This window comes from Pelodiscus sinensis, chromosome 4 (genome assembly GCF_049634645.1).
Source record: "Pelodiscus sinensis isolate JC-2024 chromosome 4, ASM4963464v1, whole genome shotgun sequence".
Classification (NCBI taxonomy): Eukaryota; Metazoa; Chordata; order Testudines; family Trionychidae; genus Pelodiscus; species Pelodiscus sinensis.
The window spans coordinates 131,930,445-131,950,071 of NC_134714.1; the positions used below are offsets into that span (position 1 = coordinate 131,930,445).

The 19,627-nt window shown below is 45.9% G+C and overlaps 2 protein-coding genes across 2 annotated transcripts; one reads left to right on the forward strand and one right to left on the reverse strand.

The window, feature by feature from the left end:
* The first annotated feature begins 2,718 nt into the window (after positions 1 to 2,718).
* LOC102460630 (olfactory receptor 5I1-like) lies at positions 2,719 to 3,666 on the forward strand. Its single transcript, XM_075928818.1, has one exon. It carries the CDS (start codon positions 2,719 to 2,721, stop codon positions 3,664 to 3,666), a length of 948 nt encoding a protein of 315 aa, XP_075784933.1.
* A 7,243-nt stretch (positions 3,667 to 10,909) lies between these two features.
* Positions 10,910 to 11,848, reverse strand: LOC102460379 (olfactory receptor 5W2-like). The gene has a single exon (XM_075926077.1). The coding sequence runs from the start codon at positions 11,846 to 11,848 to the stop codon at positions 10,910 to 10,912; it is 939 nt and encodes a 312-aa protein (XP_075782192.1).
* Positions 11,849 to 19,627: the final 7,779 nt, after the last annotated feature.

Here is a 19,627-nt window from a genome sequence, read left to right on the forward strand (position 1 = left end):
CATGTACATCACGTCTTTTATCACTAGGCAGAGAGAGAGAGAGAGAGAGTCTTTTATAGAAAACTCTTGGCAACACTAACATTCCATTCACATCGTTTCCCCCCCGTTTTTTCCCCTTGGTTCCTTTTTTGTTAACCCAGGGGTGGGGAATGTTTTGGGTCAGGAGCTGCTGACCCAGAGATAAATCAGTCAGGGGCTGTGGGCTGCAGGGAGGGGACTGGAGCACCAGCAAGGGCTCCCCAATGCTGGGGGGGGGGGCTAAGCTTTGGAGGCCAGATCCAGACAATCCAAGGGCCGCATCCGGTCATGGGGACTTAGGTTCTCCCCCCCCCCCCCCCGTGTTAAACCATCAAGACAGGATGGGGAGAGGAATCGGTTGTGCTCCAAAAGACTCCTGAATCCCAAGAAGGCTTTGAGATGAAGCCCTTCCCCAGGCGGCAGTCTGTTCCTTGGTTGCTCTGGTGGTTGCGAGTCCAGAGAGAGGCTGTCATGTGGGTTTAAGGGATGAGCCCCATGCCAGCTGGGACGGAGATGCTTGTATCATTATCATGGAGGAATATCCATCTAGCCCATGTGTCACTGAGGGGTGGGGAGCCACCGGGCCCAGCCCCCCATCTGCAGCTGGATGTGACTTTCCACTGGCAGGTAGAACAGAAGGTTTATTGGTCCACAGGGACACAGCGTAGCTCAGGCCTGTCAGCACAGGCACCGGGAGCAGCAGGCACCATCCATCTCGGGGAGAGGGGCCAGGGTCCCCCTTCAGCCCCAAGCCAGCCAGCCTCCCCCACACACCCTGAAGACCAGCTTGATCCCTCTAGCTCCTCTTTTGCCCCCTTTCCCCAGGCCAAAGGTGTGTCTCAATCTCAACTTCCTCCCAGGGTCAGGATACAGGGAGCTGGCTATTGCAGCCTGGCTATTGCAACATGATGGGCAATGCGTATTCCCTTCAGTGGTTACTTCACCACATCCTCTGGCAAGGAGTTCCACAGGTTGACTGTGTGCTGAATGAAGACCAGGACTTTAACAGGGTTCAAAAAGGAGCTCGATAGATTCATGGAGGTTAGGTCCTGCTGGGCGGTGCATATTCATAGAATCATAGAATCATAGGACTGGAAGGGACCTCAAGAGGTCATCGAGTCCAGCCCCCTGCCCTCAAGGCAGGATCAAGCTCCGTCTACACCATCCCTGACAGATGTCTATCTAACCTGTTCTTAAATATCTCCAGAGAGGGAGATTCCACCACCTCCCTTGGCAATTTATTCCAATATTTGACCACCCTGACAGTTAGGAATTTTTTCCTAATGTCCAATCTAAACCTCCCCTGCTGCACTTTAAGCCCATTACTCCTTGTCCTGTCCTCAGAAACCAAGAGGAACAAATTTTCTCCTTCCTCCTTGCCTCTGTGAGTCACCGAAATCCCCCCTCTCCATCTAGATAGTGGTTCAGCGCCCAGGGAAACTGAGGTACGCACACGGGGTTACCACAGGACAGTAGAAATCACACATTACGCAGCAAAGCAAACAAAGTGAAGCCGATCCCCACTTCCTCAACACTCTCCCTGCTTCCAGACCCAACTGAGCAGGGTCGTTCGGCCAGGGGCCTGCGGACATTCAGACCCGCTGCTCCGGGATAAAGCATCAGCTGTGACGTTAGCCCTCCCCTTCACACAGACCCACCTCCAGGTCGTAATCCTGCAGAAGCAGACTCCACCTCAGCAGCGTGGCGATGGCCTTTTTCATCTGGTGCAGCCAGGTCAGGGGAGAGTGGTCAGTGTCTACCATGAAATGCCGCCCAACTAGATACGGCTTCGTCACACCATGTCCGTTAGCACAGCTCCATTGACTTCAGGGCTGCGAGGCAGATCTGCACCATCAGAGTATCCCAGTCCTTTATCTTTATGGTGGGAAAGAAAGCAACCTAGGACCAGAGACTCAGATGGTGCAAACTGACATAGCAACACTGACTTCAGTGGTTACTTCATTCAGCACACAGTCAACCTGTGGAACTCCTTGCCAGAGGATGTGGTGAAGACCAGGACTTTTACAGGGCTCAAAAAAGAACTCGATAGATTCATGGAGGTTAGGTCCATCAATGGCTATTAGCCAGGATGGGTAGGAAGGAATATTTGGAGGGAATATGCACTGCCCATCATGTTGCCATAGCCAGGCTCCTTATAACCTGACCCTGGGAGGAAAGTGAGACTAAGAGGCACCTTTTGCCTGGGGAAAGGGGAGAAAAGAGGGTCTAGAGGGATCAAGCTGGGCTGCAGGGTGTGTGGATGAGTCTGGTTGGCTTGGAGTTGAAGGCGGGCCAGGGCCCCTCTCCCCAAAATGGATGGAATGGTGTCCCTAGCCTCTGTTTGTCTGGAAATGGGCGACAGGAGAGAGATCACGTGAGCATTCCCTGTTGTGTTCCCTCCCTCTGGGGCATCTGATATTGGCCACTGTCGGCAGACAGGATACTGGGCAGGATGGACCGTTGGTCTGACCCACTATGGCCATACTTATGTTCGGCTGGTAGAAATCATAAGATCTGGCACAGCGAGTTTCTGTTAGATGGGAATAATTAACTGGGCATGTGGTCAAATCTTCACAGGCTCTATTGTTTCTTCTCACTGATGCCGGGGAGCCTTCAATGCCTTTTACCAGCTTTCCACGTCTGCTCAGCCCATACGGCCCAGCTTCTCTCTACCTACAAGAAAGGAGTCATCACTAGGAGATGCTTCCCACCAATGGCACCGCCGTGACGGAATTCATACTCCTGGGGTTCCCCAGCCCCCCTTCGATTCAGATGGTCCTCTTCCTCACCTTCACGGCGCTGTACGGGATGATCCTGCTCGGGAACATCGGGCTGATGGTGCTGATCCGGTCTCATCCCCGCCTTCACACCCCCATGTACTTCTTCCTCAGTAACTTGTCCTTTGTCGATCTCTGTTACTCCTCCGTCATCGTGCCGAAGATGCTGGCCAACTTCCTGTTGGACAGACAGGCCATTTCGTACGCCGGCTGTGGGCTGCAGTTTTACTTCTTCTGCACCTTCGCTGACACGGAGTCTTTCATCCTGGCCACCATGGCCTATGACCGGTATGTGGCCATCTGTAACCCTCTGCTCTATACGGTCATCATGTCCCCCAGGGTCTGCATGCTGCTGGTGGCTCTGTCCTACATAGGGGGCACACTGAGCGCGCTGGTGCACACCTGCTTTGCCTTCAGACTGTCCTTCTGTGGACCCAACGTCATCAACCACTTCTTTTGTGACCTCCCTCTGCTCCTCAAGCTCTCATGCTCCGACACCTCCCTCAATGAGCTTCTGCTCTACACCTATGGCAGCTCCGTGGAAATCATCTCCGCCATCATCATCCTCATCTCCTACCTCTTCATTGTCATCTCCGTCCTGAGGATGCGCTCCGCGGAAGCCAGGCGCAAAACCTTCTCCACCTGTGCCTCCCACCTGACGTCTGTCATCATCTACGAGGGGACTTTGCTCTTCATCTACTCCCGCCCCAGCTCCTGGTACTCACCCACCTCGGACAAATACATCTCTGTCTTCTACACCATCGTGATCCCTGTGCTCAACCCCCTGATCTACAGCCTGCGGAACAAGGACGTGAAAGAGGCTCTGAGGAGAGCCTTAGACGCCAAAGTCCTTGCTCAGTCAATCTCTTGATGGCAAAGAGTCACTAGTGAGGAAGTGCAGAACAAGGAGGAGACCAGCTCAGCCAATGAGATACAATGAGAGCAACAGACATGGATACTTAGCAGGTGTAAGGGTATTGGGGCAGGCATGTGTTTTGGTCTGGGGCATTAAATTTGACCTGATGTGTATTTCTGTAAAGATTTCGGGTCACAGCATTACAGATTCTTTTGGGTTGGAATGGAATGTTTTAATCCATCTCTCCCTGACCTATGGAGGGCAGGTGTTCTATGGGACTGAGACTCAGCAGTGCTGAGTTTATTCCTCTGCTCTGCTATAAAATGGGCATGTCACTTAAACTGCCCCATACCTCAGTATTTCCTTAACAGTAATATCAAGTTAAAGAAAGTCTCTCTCTTCCCCCTGATGTGTTGTGTTGTGTGCCACAGGATTAAAGCAGAAATTTAATTGAAGAGCAATGGGGGTTAGCAGGGATACAGAATAAGGACTTTAATGAAGATAGTTTAGGGGAAAGGGAATGGCTCAAGTTTTACAGGGAGAGAGTGCGGGATTGGTATTCATCTGCAAATTTGACACTGTTTTCCTGGACTTGAACGAAGACATTAACTGGATGTCCCTTTATAAAGCCAGTCCCCTCTACCTTGAACACTTCATTGTTACATCAAAAGCTAAGTAGGGGGACACTTCCAGCACACTTGATTAGCCTCATTAGCACCAGTCCTACAATTGACAGGTACCTTTTTTGTTATAATTAGCTCAGCTTTAGTTATTCCTCTCCAGTTCATCTCGGGTACATCTAGACTACGTCTACACTGGCATGAATTTCCAAAAATGCTTTTAACGGAAAAGTTTTCCATTAAAAGCATTTTCGGAAAAGCACGTCTAGATTGGCAGGATGCTTTTCTGCAAAAGCACTTTTTGCAGAAAAGCATCCATGGCCAATCTAGACCCGGTTTTCTGCAAAAAAGCCCTGATCGCCATTTTCGCAATCGGGGCTTTTTTGCAGAAAACAATACTATGCTGTCTACACTGGCCCTTTTGCGCAAAAGTCTTTTGGAAAAAAACTTTTGCCTGAACGGGAGCAGCATAGTATTTCCGGAAAAGCACTGATGATTTTACAGGAGATCGTCAGTGCTTTTCCGGAAATTCAAGCAGCCAGTGTAGACAGCTGGCAAGTTTTTCCGCAAAATAAGATGATTTTGTGGAAAAACTTGCCAGTGTAGACACAGCCCTAGACTACAGGCTTTTGTTGACAGAGGCTTTGTCAACAGATAGGGTATGTCTAGACTACAGGGTTTTGTCGACAGAAGTTTTGTCGACACATAGTGTCGACAAAGCTTCTGTCGACAAAGAGCGTCTAGACTACATCCAGTTCTGTCGACAAAGCAAGCCACTTTCTCAACATAACAGTGTGGACGCAAAGGACAGTGTAGATGCAATAATGCCTTCTATCGACAGAACTCTGTCAACAAAAGGCGTTATTCCTCGTAGAGTGAGGTTTACATACATCGACAAAACTGCTGAGTTTTGTTAACGTTATGTTGACATAACTCAAAGGCAGTGTGGACGCAGGTATAGTTTTGTCGACAAAAGTCCACTTTTGTCGACAAAACCCTGTAGTCTAGACACACCCATACTGTCGACAAAGCTTCTGTCAACAAAGAGCATGTAGACTATATCCAGTTCTGTCAAAAAAGCAAGCCACTTTGTTGACATGAGAGTGTAGACGCAAAGGACAGTGTAGATACAATAACGCCTTTTGTTGACAGAACTCTGTCAGCAAAAGGCATTATTCCTCGTAGAATGAGGTTTACTGTCGTTGACAAAACTGTCAAATTCTGTCGACATTATGTCGACAGAACTCGGTGGTAGCATAGATGCAGGTATAGTTTTGTTGACAAAAGTCCACTTTTGTAGACAAAACCCTGTAGTCTTGACACACACCTGAGGAAGTGGGTTTTGCCCATGAAAGCACACGATATGGTATATATCTTGCTTAGTCTCTAAGGGCACGTCTACACAACAGGGCTAAAGCCAAAATAAGCTATGCAACTTCAACTACATCAATTGTATAGCTTATGTCGAAATAGCTTATTTCTGCCTTTGGCACTCTACACAGCAGGAAGTTTGAGAAAGAACTGTTCCTCCAACTTCCCTTCCTCCTCATAAAATGAGAGTTACAGGAGTCAGAGTAAGAAGTCATCCAGCTCAACATTGTAATGTAGATGTGGATTATGTGATTTTGGAATAACATCAGTTATTCCAAAAGAACACTGCTGTGTAGACGTACCATAAGGTGCCACAGGACTACTTGTTTTCAAAGTTAAAGACTAACATGGCTAATCCTCTGAGAAATCTCCTTTTACATCGTCATTTCCAATCCAGGGAGGAGGGGATTGGAGAGTAGGACATACCTTGCAAAGCAGGATGTTCTAATCTAGCCCAAAGCCCACGAGCGCAGGCACATGATGTGTCAGGCAAAGGAACACCGTGGTTTTCAGCTCTAGGTCACTTTTCTTTCTTTTCTTAATTTTTTTTTAATGATTTTTAAAAGTTCCTCCTGGTCAGAGGATGGAAACCAGAATTCTATGTGCACAAACAGCATCCCAAAGGAAAAGCCAATGACACCTCTGCATCAGAGTGGGTCCTGAGAATCATTTTTATTTATTTTCTGCCTGCTATCCACCGCTTTTTCATTCCTCCAGAAAGTGGAACAGAATATGCAGAAAGGGATCTAGGGGTCAAAGTGGACCACAAGCTAAACATGAGTCAACAGTGTGAGACTGTTGCAAAAAAGCAAACATGATTATGGGAGGCATTAATAGGAGTGTTGTGAGCAAGACATGGGAAATCATTCTTCTGCTCTACTCTGCACTGATTAGGCCTCAATTGGAGTATTGTGTCCAGTCTGAGCACCACATTTCAAGAAAGATGTGGTGAAATTGGAGAAGGTCCAGAGAAGAGCAACAAAAATGATTAAAGGTCTAGGAAACAGGAGCGATGAGAGAAGACTGAAAGAACTGGGCTTGTTTAGTTTGGAAAAGAGAAGACCGAGAGGGGCCATGATAGTGGTTTTCAAGTAGATAAAAGGGTGCCACAAAGAAGAGAGAGAAAAATTGTTCTCCTTGGCCTCTGAGAATAGGACAAGAAGCAATGGGCTTAAACTGCAGCAAGGGAGGTTTAGGTTGGACATTAGGAAAAACTTCCCGTCTGTCAGGGTGGTTAAACACTGGAATAAGTTGCCTAAAGAGGTTGTAGAATCTCCATCACTGGAGATATTTAAGAGCAGGTTAGACAGACACCTGTCAGGGATGGTCTATACCCGTGCTTGGTCGTGCCCTGAGGGCAGGGGACTGGATTTGATGATCTCTTGAGATCAGGGCCGGCCCTCAACATTTTGCACCTGAGGTGGGGAGCTCAAATGACGTCCCCATGTCCCCTTGCTTGGGCCAAAACTTTGAAAGGACTCTTGTGCCCTCCTTCCTCCAGCAGAGCACTCCACCATCTCTGTGCATCTAGAGCAAAGAGAATGCATATGCACTAGCAGCAAACACCGTTTTCTAAACTCTGGGTCCTAGTGGTGCCCCCAACAGTCTGGCACCTGAGGTGGCCGCCCCATGGTAGGGCCGGCCCTGCTTGAGGTCCCTTCCAGTTCTAGTGTTCTATGAGAACGATGAGGGCTTATTTGCATATCGCTCTATTATAAAATCTTATGGCTGCTCCTGGAAGGAGTGAAAGAAGGAAATGAAATGAGTTATGGCAGTCAACAAGTATGTGGTGACATTTACCATTAATAAAGAATGATGATGAGGAAGAAATGGCGTTTTTCTGGCTCATGCAAACCTTTCTCGGCCTGCCGAGCCACTAACAGCATCTTTCCTATCTCTCTCCTACTTTATATGGGCAAGATTATGAATTTTTGCAACACTGCTCTACTATGTGTTTTTTGCAACACGGTGATCAGAAAGGCCCTTAGGGTACGTCTAGACTACCGCGTTTTGTCGACGGAAGTTTTGTCGACAGATACTGTCGACAAAACTTCCGTCGACAAAGAGCGTCCAGACACATTGAGTTCTGTCGACAAAGCAAGCTGCTTTGTCGACAGAACTCCGTAGTCTGGATGCAGTGTTACAGGCAATAACACCTTCTGTCGACAGAGTTCTGTCGACAGAAGGTGTTATGCCTCGTAAAATGAGGTATACCAGCATCGACAAAACTGCTGAGTTCTGTCGACGTTATGTCGACAGAACTCAGCGGTAGTGTAGACGCTGGTATAGTTTTGTCAACAAAAGTCCACTTTTGTCGACAAAACTAGGTAGTCTAGACACACCCTTAGATGCCTGAACAGCCTGATGCTGGTATGAGTTTGTCAGGTCTCAGAATGAGCTCACAGACCCATGAGCCGTTCCTGTGTTTTTCTAGCAGTGAGGCTGAAAGTCAGAGTCAACCCCAGCAACAAAAGGTGCATTTTCTATTTTTTTCTTTTACGCGTGTTTGACTTGTTTTGTTTTCAAGAAAAGAGAATTGGACTTTAGAAACATCAGCAATAACGGCAGTTCCGGCCCATTTCCACTAACTTTTCTCTTTCCCCAAAAAGAACATCTGTAATGCCATCTAAGGGTACGACTGCACTGCAAGCTTATTTCGGAAAAAGCTATTGTGGAAGATATCTTCTGGAATAGTTTATTTCAAAAAAGAGCCTCCACACTACAGGGAAGCCTCAAAATGAGTCCAAAGCAGGCTCCCCTAGTCATAGAATTATAGAATCATAGAATACTAGGGCTGGCAGGGACCTCGACAGGTCATCGAATCCAGTCCCCTGTCCTCATGACAGGACCCAATATTGTCTAGACCATCCCTGATAGACATTTATCTAACCTACTCTTAAATATTTCCAGAGATAGAGATTCCACAACCTCCCTGGGCAATTTATTCCAGTGTTTAACTACCCTGACAATTAGGAACTTTTTCCTAATGTCCAACCTAAACCTCCCTTGCTGCAGTTTAAGCCTATTGCTTCTTGGTCTATCCTCGGAGGCCAAGATGAACAAGTTTTCTCCCTCCTCCTTATGACACTTTTAGATGTCACCTGAAAACTTCTATCATGTCCCCCCTCAATCTTCTCTTTTCTAAACTAAACAAACCCGATTCCTTCAGCCTTCCCTCATAGGTCATGTTCTCTAGACCTTTAATCATTCCTGTTGCTCTTCTCTGGACCCTCTCCAATTTCTCCACATCTTTCTTGAAATGCGGTGCCCAGAACTGGACACAATACTCCGATTGAGGCCTAACCAGCACAGAGTAGAGCAAAAGAATGACTTTTCGTGTCTTGCTCACAACACACCTGTTAATACATCCCAGAATCATATTTGCTTTCTTTGCAACAGCATCACACTGCTGACTCATATTTAACTTGTGGTCCACTATAACCCCTAGATCCCTTTCTGCCGTACGCCTTCCCAGACTGTTGCTTCCCATTCTGTATTTGTGAAACTGATTGTTCCTTCCTAAGTGGAGCACTTTGCATTTGTCGGTATTAAACTTCACCCTATTTATCTCAGACCATTCCTCCAATTTGTCCAGGTCATTTTGAATTATGACCCTATTCTCCAGATTAGTCACAACCCCTCCCTGCTTGGTATCATCTGCAAAATTAATAAGCATACTTTCTAAGCCAATATCTAAATCGTTGATGAAGATATTGAACAGAGCCGGTCCCAAAACAGACCCCTGCAGAACTCCACTTGTTCTGCCTTTCCAGCAGGATTGAGAACTATTAATAACTACTCTCTGAGTACAGTTATCCAGTCAGTTATGCACCCACCTTATAGTAGCCCCATCTAAGTTGTATTTGCCTAGTTTATTGATAAGAATATTATGCGAGACCGTATCAAACGCCTTACTAATGTCTAGGTATAATTCTTGTTGCTCTTCTCTGGACCCTCTCCAATTTCTCCACATCTTTCTTGAAATGCGGTGCTATTCAAGATGTGGAAGTGCCATCTTGATTCAGAGCCCCAGGAGACACTGGGGAAGAATAACTTTAGAATGGCTCTTCAGAGGAGGTATTTTGACATAGCAGCAGCGGAGCGTCCACATACCCCCTTCCAAAAGAGCTTTTTTGAAAGAGGTGTTATTCTTCATAGAATGAGGTTTACCAATGTCAGAAAAAGCCCTTCGCTATTTCAATTTTCTTTCAAAATAATGCAATTGCTGTGTGGATGCTCGTAAGTAATGGGGTAGGAAGTTGGTGCCCGAAAACAGGTAACATTAAGATAGAAGAGACCATGGAGGGAAGGAATTACACCAATACAAGATGTCCTAGGTCTCTGAATCCCATCTTGTCTGCCTAATCATAACCATCCTCTACGGGTTTACCAGACACAGCACTAGGTCTCATATCTCATAAGAACGGCAAGACTGGGTCAGACCAAAGGTCCATCTAGCCCAGTATCCTGTCTGCCGACAGTGGCCAATACCAGATGCCCCAGAGGGAATGAACAGAACAGGTAATCGTTATGTGATCCCTCCCCTGTCATCCATTTCTAGACAAACAGGCTGTGTCTACACTGGCATGAATTTCCGGAAATGCTTAAAACGGAATACTATTCCGTTTTCAGTTTTTCCAGAAAAGGAGCGTCTACATTGGCAGGCTGGAGCGGGAGCAGAATAGTTTTTCTGGAATAGCGGCTGATTTTGTACAGTAGAGCATCGTTGCTTTTCCGGAAATTCAAGGGCCAGTGTCAAAGAGGATGAACTCACAACATGCTGTCCTTTGGAAACGATATCCTTGCTCCTGCTTCTTCTGGTATTCCCTTAACTTAAAATAAAGGCCAGTGTGATAGAAAACATCTTTTTCCACCTTGTCCATGGACGAAAACAAGAAGACAATCTCTGTAGTAACCCCACAAAGCACAGAAAGGGAGTCAGAGTTTCAGAAGGGAGTGAAAATTCCCTTAGTCATACACATTTTACACTTCACACTTGGCACTACATAATAAAACTAACCCCACTATAGAGAAATGGGAGATTTAAGGCTCCTCCTCTTTCCCAGTGAAAAGATCTTTCTGTGGCAATATCTTAAGGAAGCCAAGATCTCAACTGGGGCCAGCAGGACTTGTTAGAATACAAACACATGAATAATAATAATGAAATATACCACCCCGGACTCTGTGAAAATACACTGCAATGGGCTGGGATATTAATTCACTTGCTTCCTCTCCTTATCAATAAACCAGCACTGAGATTCAATGTTTCAAGACTGGGTGAGGAGTTTATTCATTGTTTTCCTCACAGCGTCCTTCACTTCTCTGTTCCTCAGGCTGTAGATGAGGGGGTTCAACATGGGGATCACCAGTGTATAAAACACTGAGGCTATTTTATCTGTGTCCATGGAATAGCTGGAGGTGGGTCGTAAATACATAAAAAGGAGGGTGCCATGAAACAGGACCACCGCAGTCAGATGACAAGTGCAGGTGGAGAAGGCTTTGCGTCGGCCCTCAGCAGAGTGGATCCGCAGGATGGTGGAGATGATACAGACGTAGGAGAGGAGGACAGTCACTACGCTACTCACAATAACAAAGCATGCAAAGGCAAACAGCACAATCTCACTGTTGCGGGTGTCAGAGCAGGAGAGCGCCAGCAGTGGAGGAATGTCACAGAAGAAATGGTTGATGATGTTGGAGCGGCAGAATGACAGCCGAAATGTATAGTATGCGTTTGTTGTTGCATCCACCAACCCTACCCCATAGAGTCCAGCCACCAGCAGGTTACAAAGTCTCCCAGACATGGTGACTGTATAAAGCAGCGGGTTACAGATGGCCACATAACGGTCATAGGCCATCACAGCCAGCAAGAGACACTCAATATCTTGAAAAAAGATACACAAATACATTTGCACAACACAGAAAGAATAAGAAATGCTTTTCCTCTCAGCTAAGAAATTCAGCAACATTTTAGGGGCAATCACTGTGGAATAGCAAAGATCACAGAAAGACAAATTGCCAAGGAAAAAGTACATGGGGGTGTGGAGTCGGGGGTCAATCTTTATTAACAAGATCATCCCCCCGTTTCCCACCAGGCTGATAACATAAATCAGCAGGAACAACACAAACAGGGGGACCTGCAGCTCTGGACGATCTGTTAGTCCCGAGAGAATGAAATCAGTCACCACGGAGTGATTTCCCTCTTCCATCTTCTCTGAGCCAAGATCAGGCAGCGACAAGGAAGTGGGCAGGTGGATGGCTATGTACACATGTTCTTTCTCTGTACCCACATAAGTGACAAAAAATGGATGCCAGTATGACCAAAAAGAAGGGCTTAGTTCACAGAGCCAGATGTTCTCATGTGGTCATTCTAGTTGTTCCGTAGAATGCACATACTATACACGTAGAAGGAAACACAGGTTAACCATACCACCCACAGGAACACTCCCATCCACTACTCCGGGCAGCAAACAGTGACTTGTGACTCTGCTGTGAGAGATTATTGCTTAACTCAAGAAGGAGTGAGAGTTAATGAGTGCCAATCTCTCAGCCCTCTTTAGGAAAGGGGAGCTCTGTGGATTGGCATCTCATCTCAGTTTGGGGTGAAGCTTTTGTGCTGTGCTCATTAAGCTTCTTGCCATCTGAAAATGACATTATCTTTAGTCTGTAGGAAAGCGCAGAGAAAGCATTATCTTCAGTGACTTTGTAATTGACTTTTATCCAAACACAGAAGTTTTTCCTTTAGATTGAGGGGTTGTATCTGGATTCAGGTATTTAGCAATGGCGATCTTCAATTTAATATCTACCGATCACCCTGGTGTCTCTCGGTGTGTGGCTGTGATGTAGGACAACAGCACATACCTGCTGAGAAGAGACAGATGTGGAGGTGTTTCCATATCAACAGAAGCTGCCAGTCTGGTGCATTCAGGAAGTTTTATACCGAGATCTGTGATCTATGGAACATTACTCCTGAAGTATTCTGGGAATACCCAAGCCCAGAGAGACACAACACCTCATTAGTGAGCTCAGTGGACCAAAGCCACCACTGGGGTAACTCATGCCTGGGGATTGATTTGGCCCACTCTTTTTTTCTATTGTTATTAAATGATGCAATTTGTGTCGGATTTATCGACTTCGAGGCTAGGGATCTATGGCATCCTATTCCTTTCTGTTTCAGAAGGATGCTAAGTAAATCTGAACAAAAATGGAAAAGGTGTTTTGTTAGTGGTGGAGGCCAGAAATACCAGCCAGGTCGCTGATTTCACATCCCCCATTCTCTGGCTAGGGCTGGACTTCCAGACTGCACTGCATGCCCTCTGCCACATGAGGATCTCCCTTCTTGCTGAACTGCCCTGGAACATCACCAGTTCCACAGCCATGGTTTGGGGAGTAGGCAAGCTTGATAAGTTGGTGGAAAGCTGATACTTTCCATGGAAAAGATAACTCCATAGAACAGGGGACAATTCAATTTCTGTGCCCTTCAGTGCTGGGATCTGTCCTGTACAGGATGCTTCTTGGATCACACCTTGTGAGATGGGCTATTTATAACTCTGGCTGCTCCTGGGCATTGCACATAGCAATTCTCTTCCTTCACTTCCCAGGGTTTGGCAGTTGCTGAAATACAGCTTAGCTCTGCCTGCCCAACCTCTCACATGGTGATGTTCCCAGAAGCGGCCACTTGACCCTGCCCAGCAGCCTTGCTAAGGTAGAAAAAAGAGAATGTGGATTCTCCTGTGTTTTGTAGTGATGTCACACAGGCCGAGAGGTCCTACCCAGACATGCTACATTGCTCAGCTTGTGCCCACTGAGGATGCTCAGAGCTTCTCTGCACTGAGCTAGGTCTGGTGGCGGTGGATAGACAAGCTCATTGATATAACCATCACATGGACTCTGCGCATTAGACCCGGTCCCCTGCCTGTGTACATGGATGTCTCTCCATTGGCCAGATCCCCTGTTGGTGTAAATCTGCACAGTTCCATTGTAGCCAAAGGGCCAGATTTTCAATGGCTGTGACCCTGAGCATGTTTTCAACCACGAGTGGGGGAACAGCTCAAGAGACAGCGGATTTACCCTTTCACATCAAGCCTAGATGGGATTCAAAAATAGACGTGCCAGCTGTAATTAGTGGGTGACTTTCCATGTCGTGTGTTCTCAGTTAGGATGTTAAGGAATGGTTAATTGACTAGTAAAGTAGTTGATGGGATTTTGACTACCATAAATTAGTGTATATAACCCGCATTCATGTATAACCTGCACCTGTGCATAACCCGTGTTTTTTTCCTGAACGTGTAAAAAAAGTTTTAGATAACTCACAGACGTGTATAACCCGTGGGTTATATACACTACTTTAAGGTAATTGCACATACCAGGATAAACTGCATCTCTGAGTGGGAGGAAGAGAGAGTGCAGCACAGGCGAGCTGGCTGGCTTGTGGGAGGGAAGCCACACTCGCACCCAGGCTCTGCACAGCTGCAGTCAGATGCAACCCACCCTCCTCCAGGCAGGGGGAATAGACAGCGCAGTGCAGGCAAGTAAAAATAAACTTGTATACCCAGCGGACATGTATAACCCATGGGGAGAAGGGGGGTTGTAAAAACGTGTATTACCCACGGGTTACATATGCTAATTCACAGTTGTCAATAAGCACTTCCACATTCTCCTTTTGAAATGTACAAGAACCCCCACTGAGTCTCTAGTACATTTCAAAGGAGGAATGAGGAACTCCGCATGCATCCCAGGGCCAGAGGGAAGTCCCGGTGACTCTGGGCTGCACATGGAGTCCCAGCTTTGAAATGTACAAGATAGGGGCAGAGTCCCCCGCTCACTCCAGGCTCCATGCTGCACTGCTAATTTGAAATGCCACACAATCTGGGGTCAGCTGGGGCCTCCCCAGCTGATCCTAGCTTCCCTGCAACATTCAGCAGAACCCGGGATCAGCTGCAGAGACCCCAGCTGACCGTGGGCTCCATGCGTGGCAGCGCCCACACAGCTGATCCTGGGCTCAGCTGTGTGGCACTGCCGCTTTGAAGTGTCCTCTCTTGCCTCCCTTTGCTGCCTCCATCTGATAGAGGCAGCGCGGGAGGAGGGTAGGAATTGACTAGTTGACTGACTGTCCATCAATGGTCATCTAGAACCTCACCTGGTGTAAATCAGTGCTCATCTAGACTATGCTAAAGTGTCAAAAGAGGAAAAGTGGAAAAGGGTATGAGGGGTGAGAAAACCGTGTCTTGACTACTTTCACTTTCAAAAGCTCCACTTCCGAAAGTGGGATCCCATGGAATCTGCATATCCTCTTTCAACACTATAGCGTAGTCTAGATGAGTCCTCAGTGTAGTGCCACTGAACTCCTGGCTGGTGAAAAGAAACTTCAGCACCACGGACAGCTCAGTGCTGGCAGAACTGGGGGAGTGAGCAGCCACTCCTGGCTGGCTGTGGGGCCTGGTTCTATCTTTGCCCTGAGGTAAAGATGAAGTGTCAAAGAAGGATGGGGACACCGGGCAGTACCTTAGGGCCTCCTTAGATCTGGTTCAGTCCTTAGCTTGTGCGCACTGAGGATACTCACAGCATGTGAGCATTGTGCTAGGTCTGATGGACGTGGATAGACAAGCTCAATGGAGTAACCATCACATGAGCACTGCCCATTAGACCAGGTCCCCTGCCTGTGTGCATGGAGGTCTCTTTATTGGAGTCCTTGACCAGATCCCCACTCAGTGTAAATTCACACACCTCCGCTGTAGCCAAGGGGCCAGGTTTTCAATGGCTGTGAACCTGAGCACGTTTTCAACCAAGAGTAGAGGAACAGGCCAAGAGACATGGTGGATTTGATACCGCTACCCTTTCCTCTTCAAGACTGAAAGAGTTTCTAAAATAGATGTGAGAGCTGCAATTACTCGATTCCATGTCATATGTTTTCAGAAGGATCTAATAGAAATCAGGAACCTTCAGAAAATCTGTGTAACTTGACATAATGTCATTTAAGTTAGTGGTCTCCTAGAACCTCACCTGATGTAAATCACTGTAGAGCCACTGAACTCCTGGCTGATGAAAAGAAACTTCAGCACCATGGACAGCTAAGCACTGGCAGAACTGGGGGAGAGAGCAAGTGTTCCAGGCTGGCTTCTGGGCCTGAACCTTCATTGGCTCTGAGGTAAAGGAGAAGCATCAGTGAAGGCTGGGGACTTTGGCGGTTGTGCTAGCAGCAACCACTCGTCCCTCTCCAGCAATCTGGTCATGCTAGGGAAAGAAAATGTTCTTCATGCCCCTTCCCTCTTGGGATGTTGCACATGAGGTCGGGGCTTCACTGAAACCTTCTTTGTTCCTTAGAAATGCCACTGAGGATTTGGAGAGGGGAATATTTACTTGTTTAAACCTCTCCCCTTGCTGAAGGGCTGTGTTCTTCCCTTACAGAACAAGAGCAGAGGGACCTCAAATTTAGCAAGTGTCACTGATGGAAGAGCCCTGGCTCTGCTGAGTTTGATCCCTGTCCTTGGCATCCTTGGACGGGCTTTTTCATGAGCTGTCTGGGATTTGGAGCCCAATCCAGAGCAGAACTGAACTCCTTTGTGGCCCACTCCACCACTGGATCCCCAGGTTTTATTCCAGTTGGGTGGACTAGGAGCCATTGCTTTGTCCTTTTTGGTAGTGGGAGGGGTGGGAATGAAAAGTTTCATGGTGATAGAATCCTTTCACATGCTCATAGAATTTGAAGGATGTGACTGTGCACTCTAGGGGTTGTTCACGTGAAATGTGTTCTGCTTGTGCTGCCGATTACACAGGGCTTTGGGTGTGGCTACAGCTTTTTAGTATGCCTCACAGTGAGCCTCTCACATTTTGGTGTCATATATTTTGATGGTTGATGTAGTTTTGTCTTGTATTTGGAGTGTGTAGCCTCTGGAGGGGCTCGATTTCCTTTTGTGAGGTCTTTGCATTTTATTTTTAGTCTGATGTCTTTTTAAAATATGGCTTGTAACGCACAAAGACTGCGATCATGCAGAAATCATTTCCTGTCTGTTCTGTTAACTGGTCGTTACTGACTTTAATTTAAGCAGCAGCAAATGGGTTCAAGATGAAAGTGTCCATTGCAGGAGACAGGCCTCATGTTTGAAGTGCCAATAAAATAAGGGATAAGCTGATTCAGCATACAGTATTTGCAGTGTGTCTTCAAATAGGGAATCCACTAAGTTCCCCTGAATAGTTAAAAATTTAGGACTGGCGTCTGTGAGAGACCTCATCAGCCCATGTGTGAGACCTATATGGTGAATCTGAAGAATGTTGCACAACTGTATAAAATTGGGGGGCGGATTTGTCCCTTTTGTAACTGTAGATTTTACTCCATTGTTCCTATATTGGAAAGGGAGGCAGAAAGAATTTAAGAGCCACATTTTTATATTTGCCCAGGTGTACCATGAACTAGACACTCCTTTTGAGACTGCTGCTTCTGAACTGTTGAAATGAAAAGAGGCAATTCCCCTTTCTACAGACCCTAAGATTTTTTCAATTTCAAACAGTTCCTGTATTCTAAAAGAAATGTGTTGCTTTTATCAATAAATGTGGAAAATAAAAATAGAGTTGCAAAGGCATGGTCATTTTTAAAATGGTGTACTTATTGTAATTGGATTATATAGAAGTTCAGGAGTGAAGTGTTTATCTACCAGTACTATGATCATTAGCAAATATGGGAGCACCTTATCAATTCCGTAATGTTGTCTACAGAAGCTAAGATCATCCAGGCTAGGAGTTCTGAGTGTCTACTGCCTTAGTCCTTTAGTTTAAAGATATAGAAAGGGTCTTGAAATCAGTGCTTTAGATTGTGAACATGAGGTAGAACAATCATGATGCAAAAGACTCTGGAAATGGGTGAATTTCTTCTGAAATAATAATTTATAGTTAAAAGCAATGCAGCTTTGGTTGACCTGAAATGATTCATACATGTGTTTCAAATTCTATTATAGCTTTGTCCCAAAACCATGAAGGGTGTGTCTAGACTACACAGTTTTGTAGACAAAAGTGGACTTTTGTCAACAAAACTACACCTGCATCTGCACTACCACCGTGTTCTGTCAACTTAATGTTTTGACAATGGCGGTAAATCTCATTTTACGAGGAATAACGCCTTTTTTTGACAGAGTTTGGTCGCTATTGCAATCAAACTGTGCTTTTTGGAAAAAGAGGGTCTACACTCTCTTTCAAAAAAGCGGCTTTCTTTTTTGACAGAACTGGTTGTAGTTTAGATGCTCTTTTTCAACAGAGGCTTTGTCGACAGCATCTGTCGACAAAGTCTCTGTCAAAAAAAGCCAGTAGTCCAGACGTATCTAGAATGTGTGTTGAGAGGGAGATTTAAAGCAGCAAAATGTAGTGGGTGGTGGTGGGAGAGTTCTCTTTCTTTCATTTTTTGGCCCAATATGAGGATGTTCACTTCTGAGGTTAGCGATAAAGATTCACTTCATGCTTCAAAGATGTGCGCTCAGCTTTCCAGTTTTCTGGGCCAGGGAACAATCTGCTATTCAGCTCAGAGATACTCACAATCTCTCTTTCCAAAGTTGCTCAACTAATTAAATAGCCAATGGAATAAAAACATGAAGTTGAGCATCTCATTGTCTAGATGGGTTCTCCTATAACCAGTCTATAGAATCATTCTCCTTTTTTTGACTCTGTGATTCTTTCGGTGTTTTATTCACAATGCAAGAGCTCCTGCAGGGGAGATTGGGGACAGAGTTACACTACTAGCTACATGGAGACCGCTGTGATAAATGAACCAGTATTTATTTTGCCAGCATGTTGAAGATGTACTTAGTCAATGGGAGAGCATTTACCCATCAATGGCTGTATGATCCTTCCCTCAGAGTCTGTGTTCCATCATGAATTCTCATCTGGGCTGGTTTACACTGATGCTGTCAGGTGATTGAATTTGCACTACTTCTGTTATGCAACCCTCCCATTAACACAGTGTGGGGTGGAGTCTGTTGTAAGTCCAAGTGAGTTATAGCCACATGAAGAGGTGTAATGTAAATAGACTTACAGCACTGGCATTGAATGTCGCTGAGAAAGATCCAGGATGAAATAAAGGGCAGTGTCCAGAAATGTCTCACAGGGAGGGATCAGTTCTGAGTCCAGTTCTGTTTAATATTGTCATCAGTGCCACTGATACTGGCATAAAGAGTCCCTCGATAAAGGTTATGGATGACACCCAGCTGGGAGAAGTTCCAAATGTCTTGAAGGGTAAAATGAAAATTCAAAGTGATTCTGGCAAACTGTCTAAATGACTATAGGTAAATAGGATGATGTCTAATTAGAACAAATACAAAGTGTTCCATAGGAAGGAACAGTCAGTTACACACACGCAAAATGGGAAATTCCTGTCCAGGAAGGAACACTGCAGAAAGGGATCTAGGGGTTATAGTGGTCCACAGGCTATATATGAGTCAAAAGTGTGAAACTGATGCAAAAAACCCCACATTATTCTGGGATGTGTTAGGAGCAAGATACAAGAGGCAATGCTTCCGCTCTACTCCAGGCAGAGTATGACACAACTGCAGTATGTTGTCCAGTTCTGGGCACCGCATTCAAGAAATCTGTGGACAAGTTTGAATAGTCCTGCAAAGGGTAACAAACATGATGAAAGATCTAGAAAACATAACCCGTGAGGGCAGACTGAAAGAACTGGGTTCATTTAGTTCTGAGAAAAGAACGCTAAGAGGGGACGTGGGAAAAGATTTCAAGTGTGTAAAAGGGTGTTACGAAGAAGTAAAAAACATTAATTTCCTTAACATCCAATGACAGGAGAAGAAGCAATGGGCTTAAATTGTAGGAAGGAATGTTTAGATTTGCCATTAGGAAAAACATCGCCATTGTCACAGTAGCTAAACATGGGAATAAATGGCATAAGGGGGTTGTGGAATCTCCATCTCTAGAGATTTGTAAGAATAGGTGAGACAAACAGCTGTTGGGAAAAGTCTAGTTAATGCTAGGTCCTGCCCTGAGTGCAGGCA

Coding starts and splice junctions, on each gene's coding strand:
- LOC102460630 (XM_075928818.1), top strand. CDS start 2,719: ATGCTTCCCACCAATGGCACCGCCGTGACGGAATTCATACTCCTGGGG.
- LOC102460379 (XM_075926077.1), bottom strand. CDS start 11,848: ATGGAAGAGGGAAATCACTCCGTGGTGACTGATTTCATTCTCTCGGGA.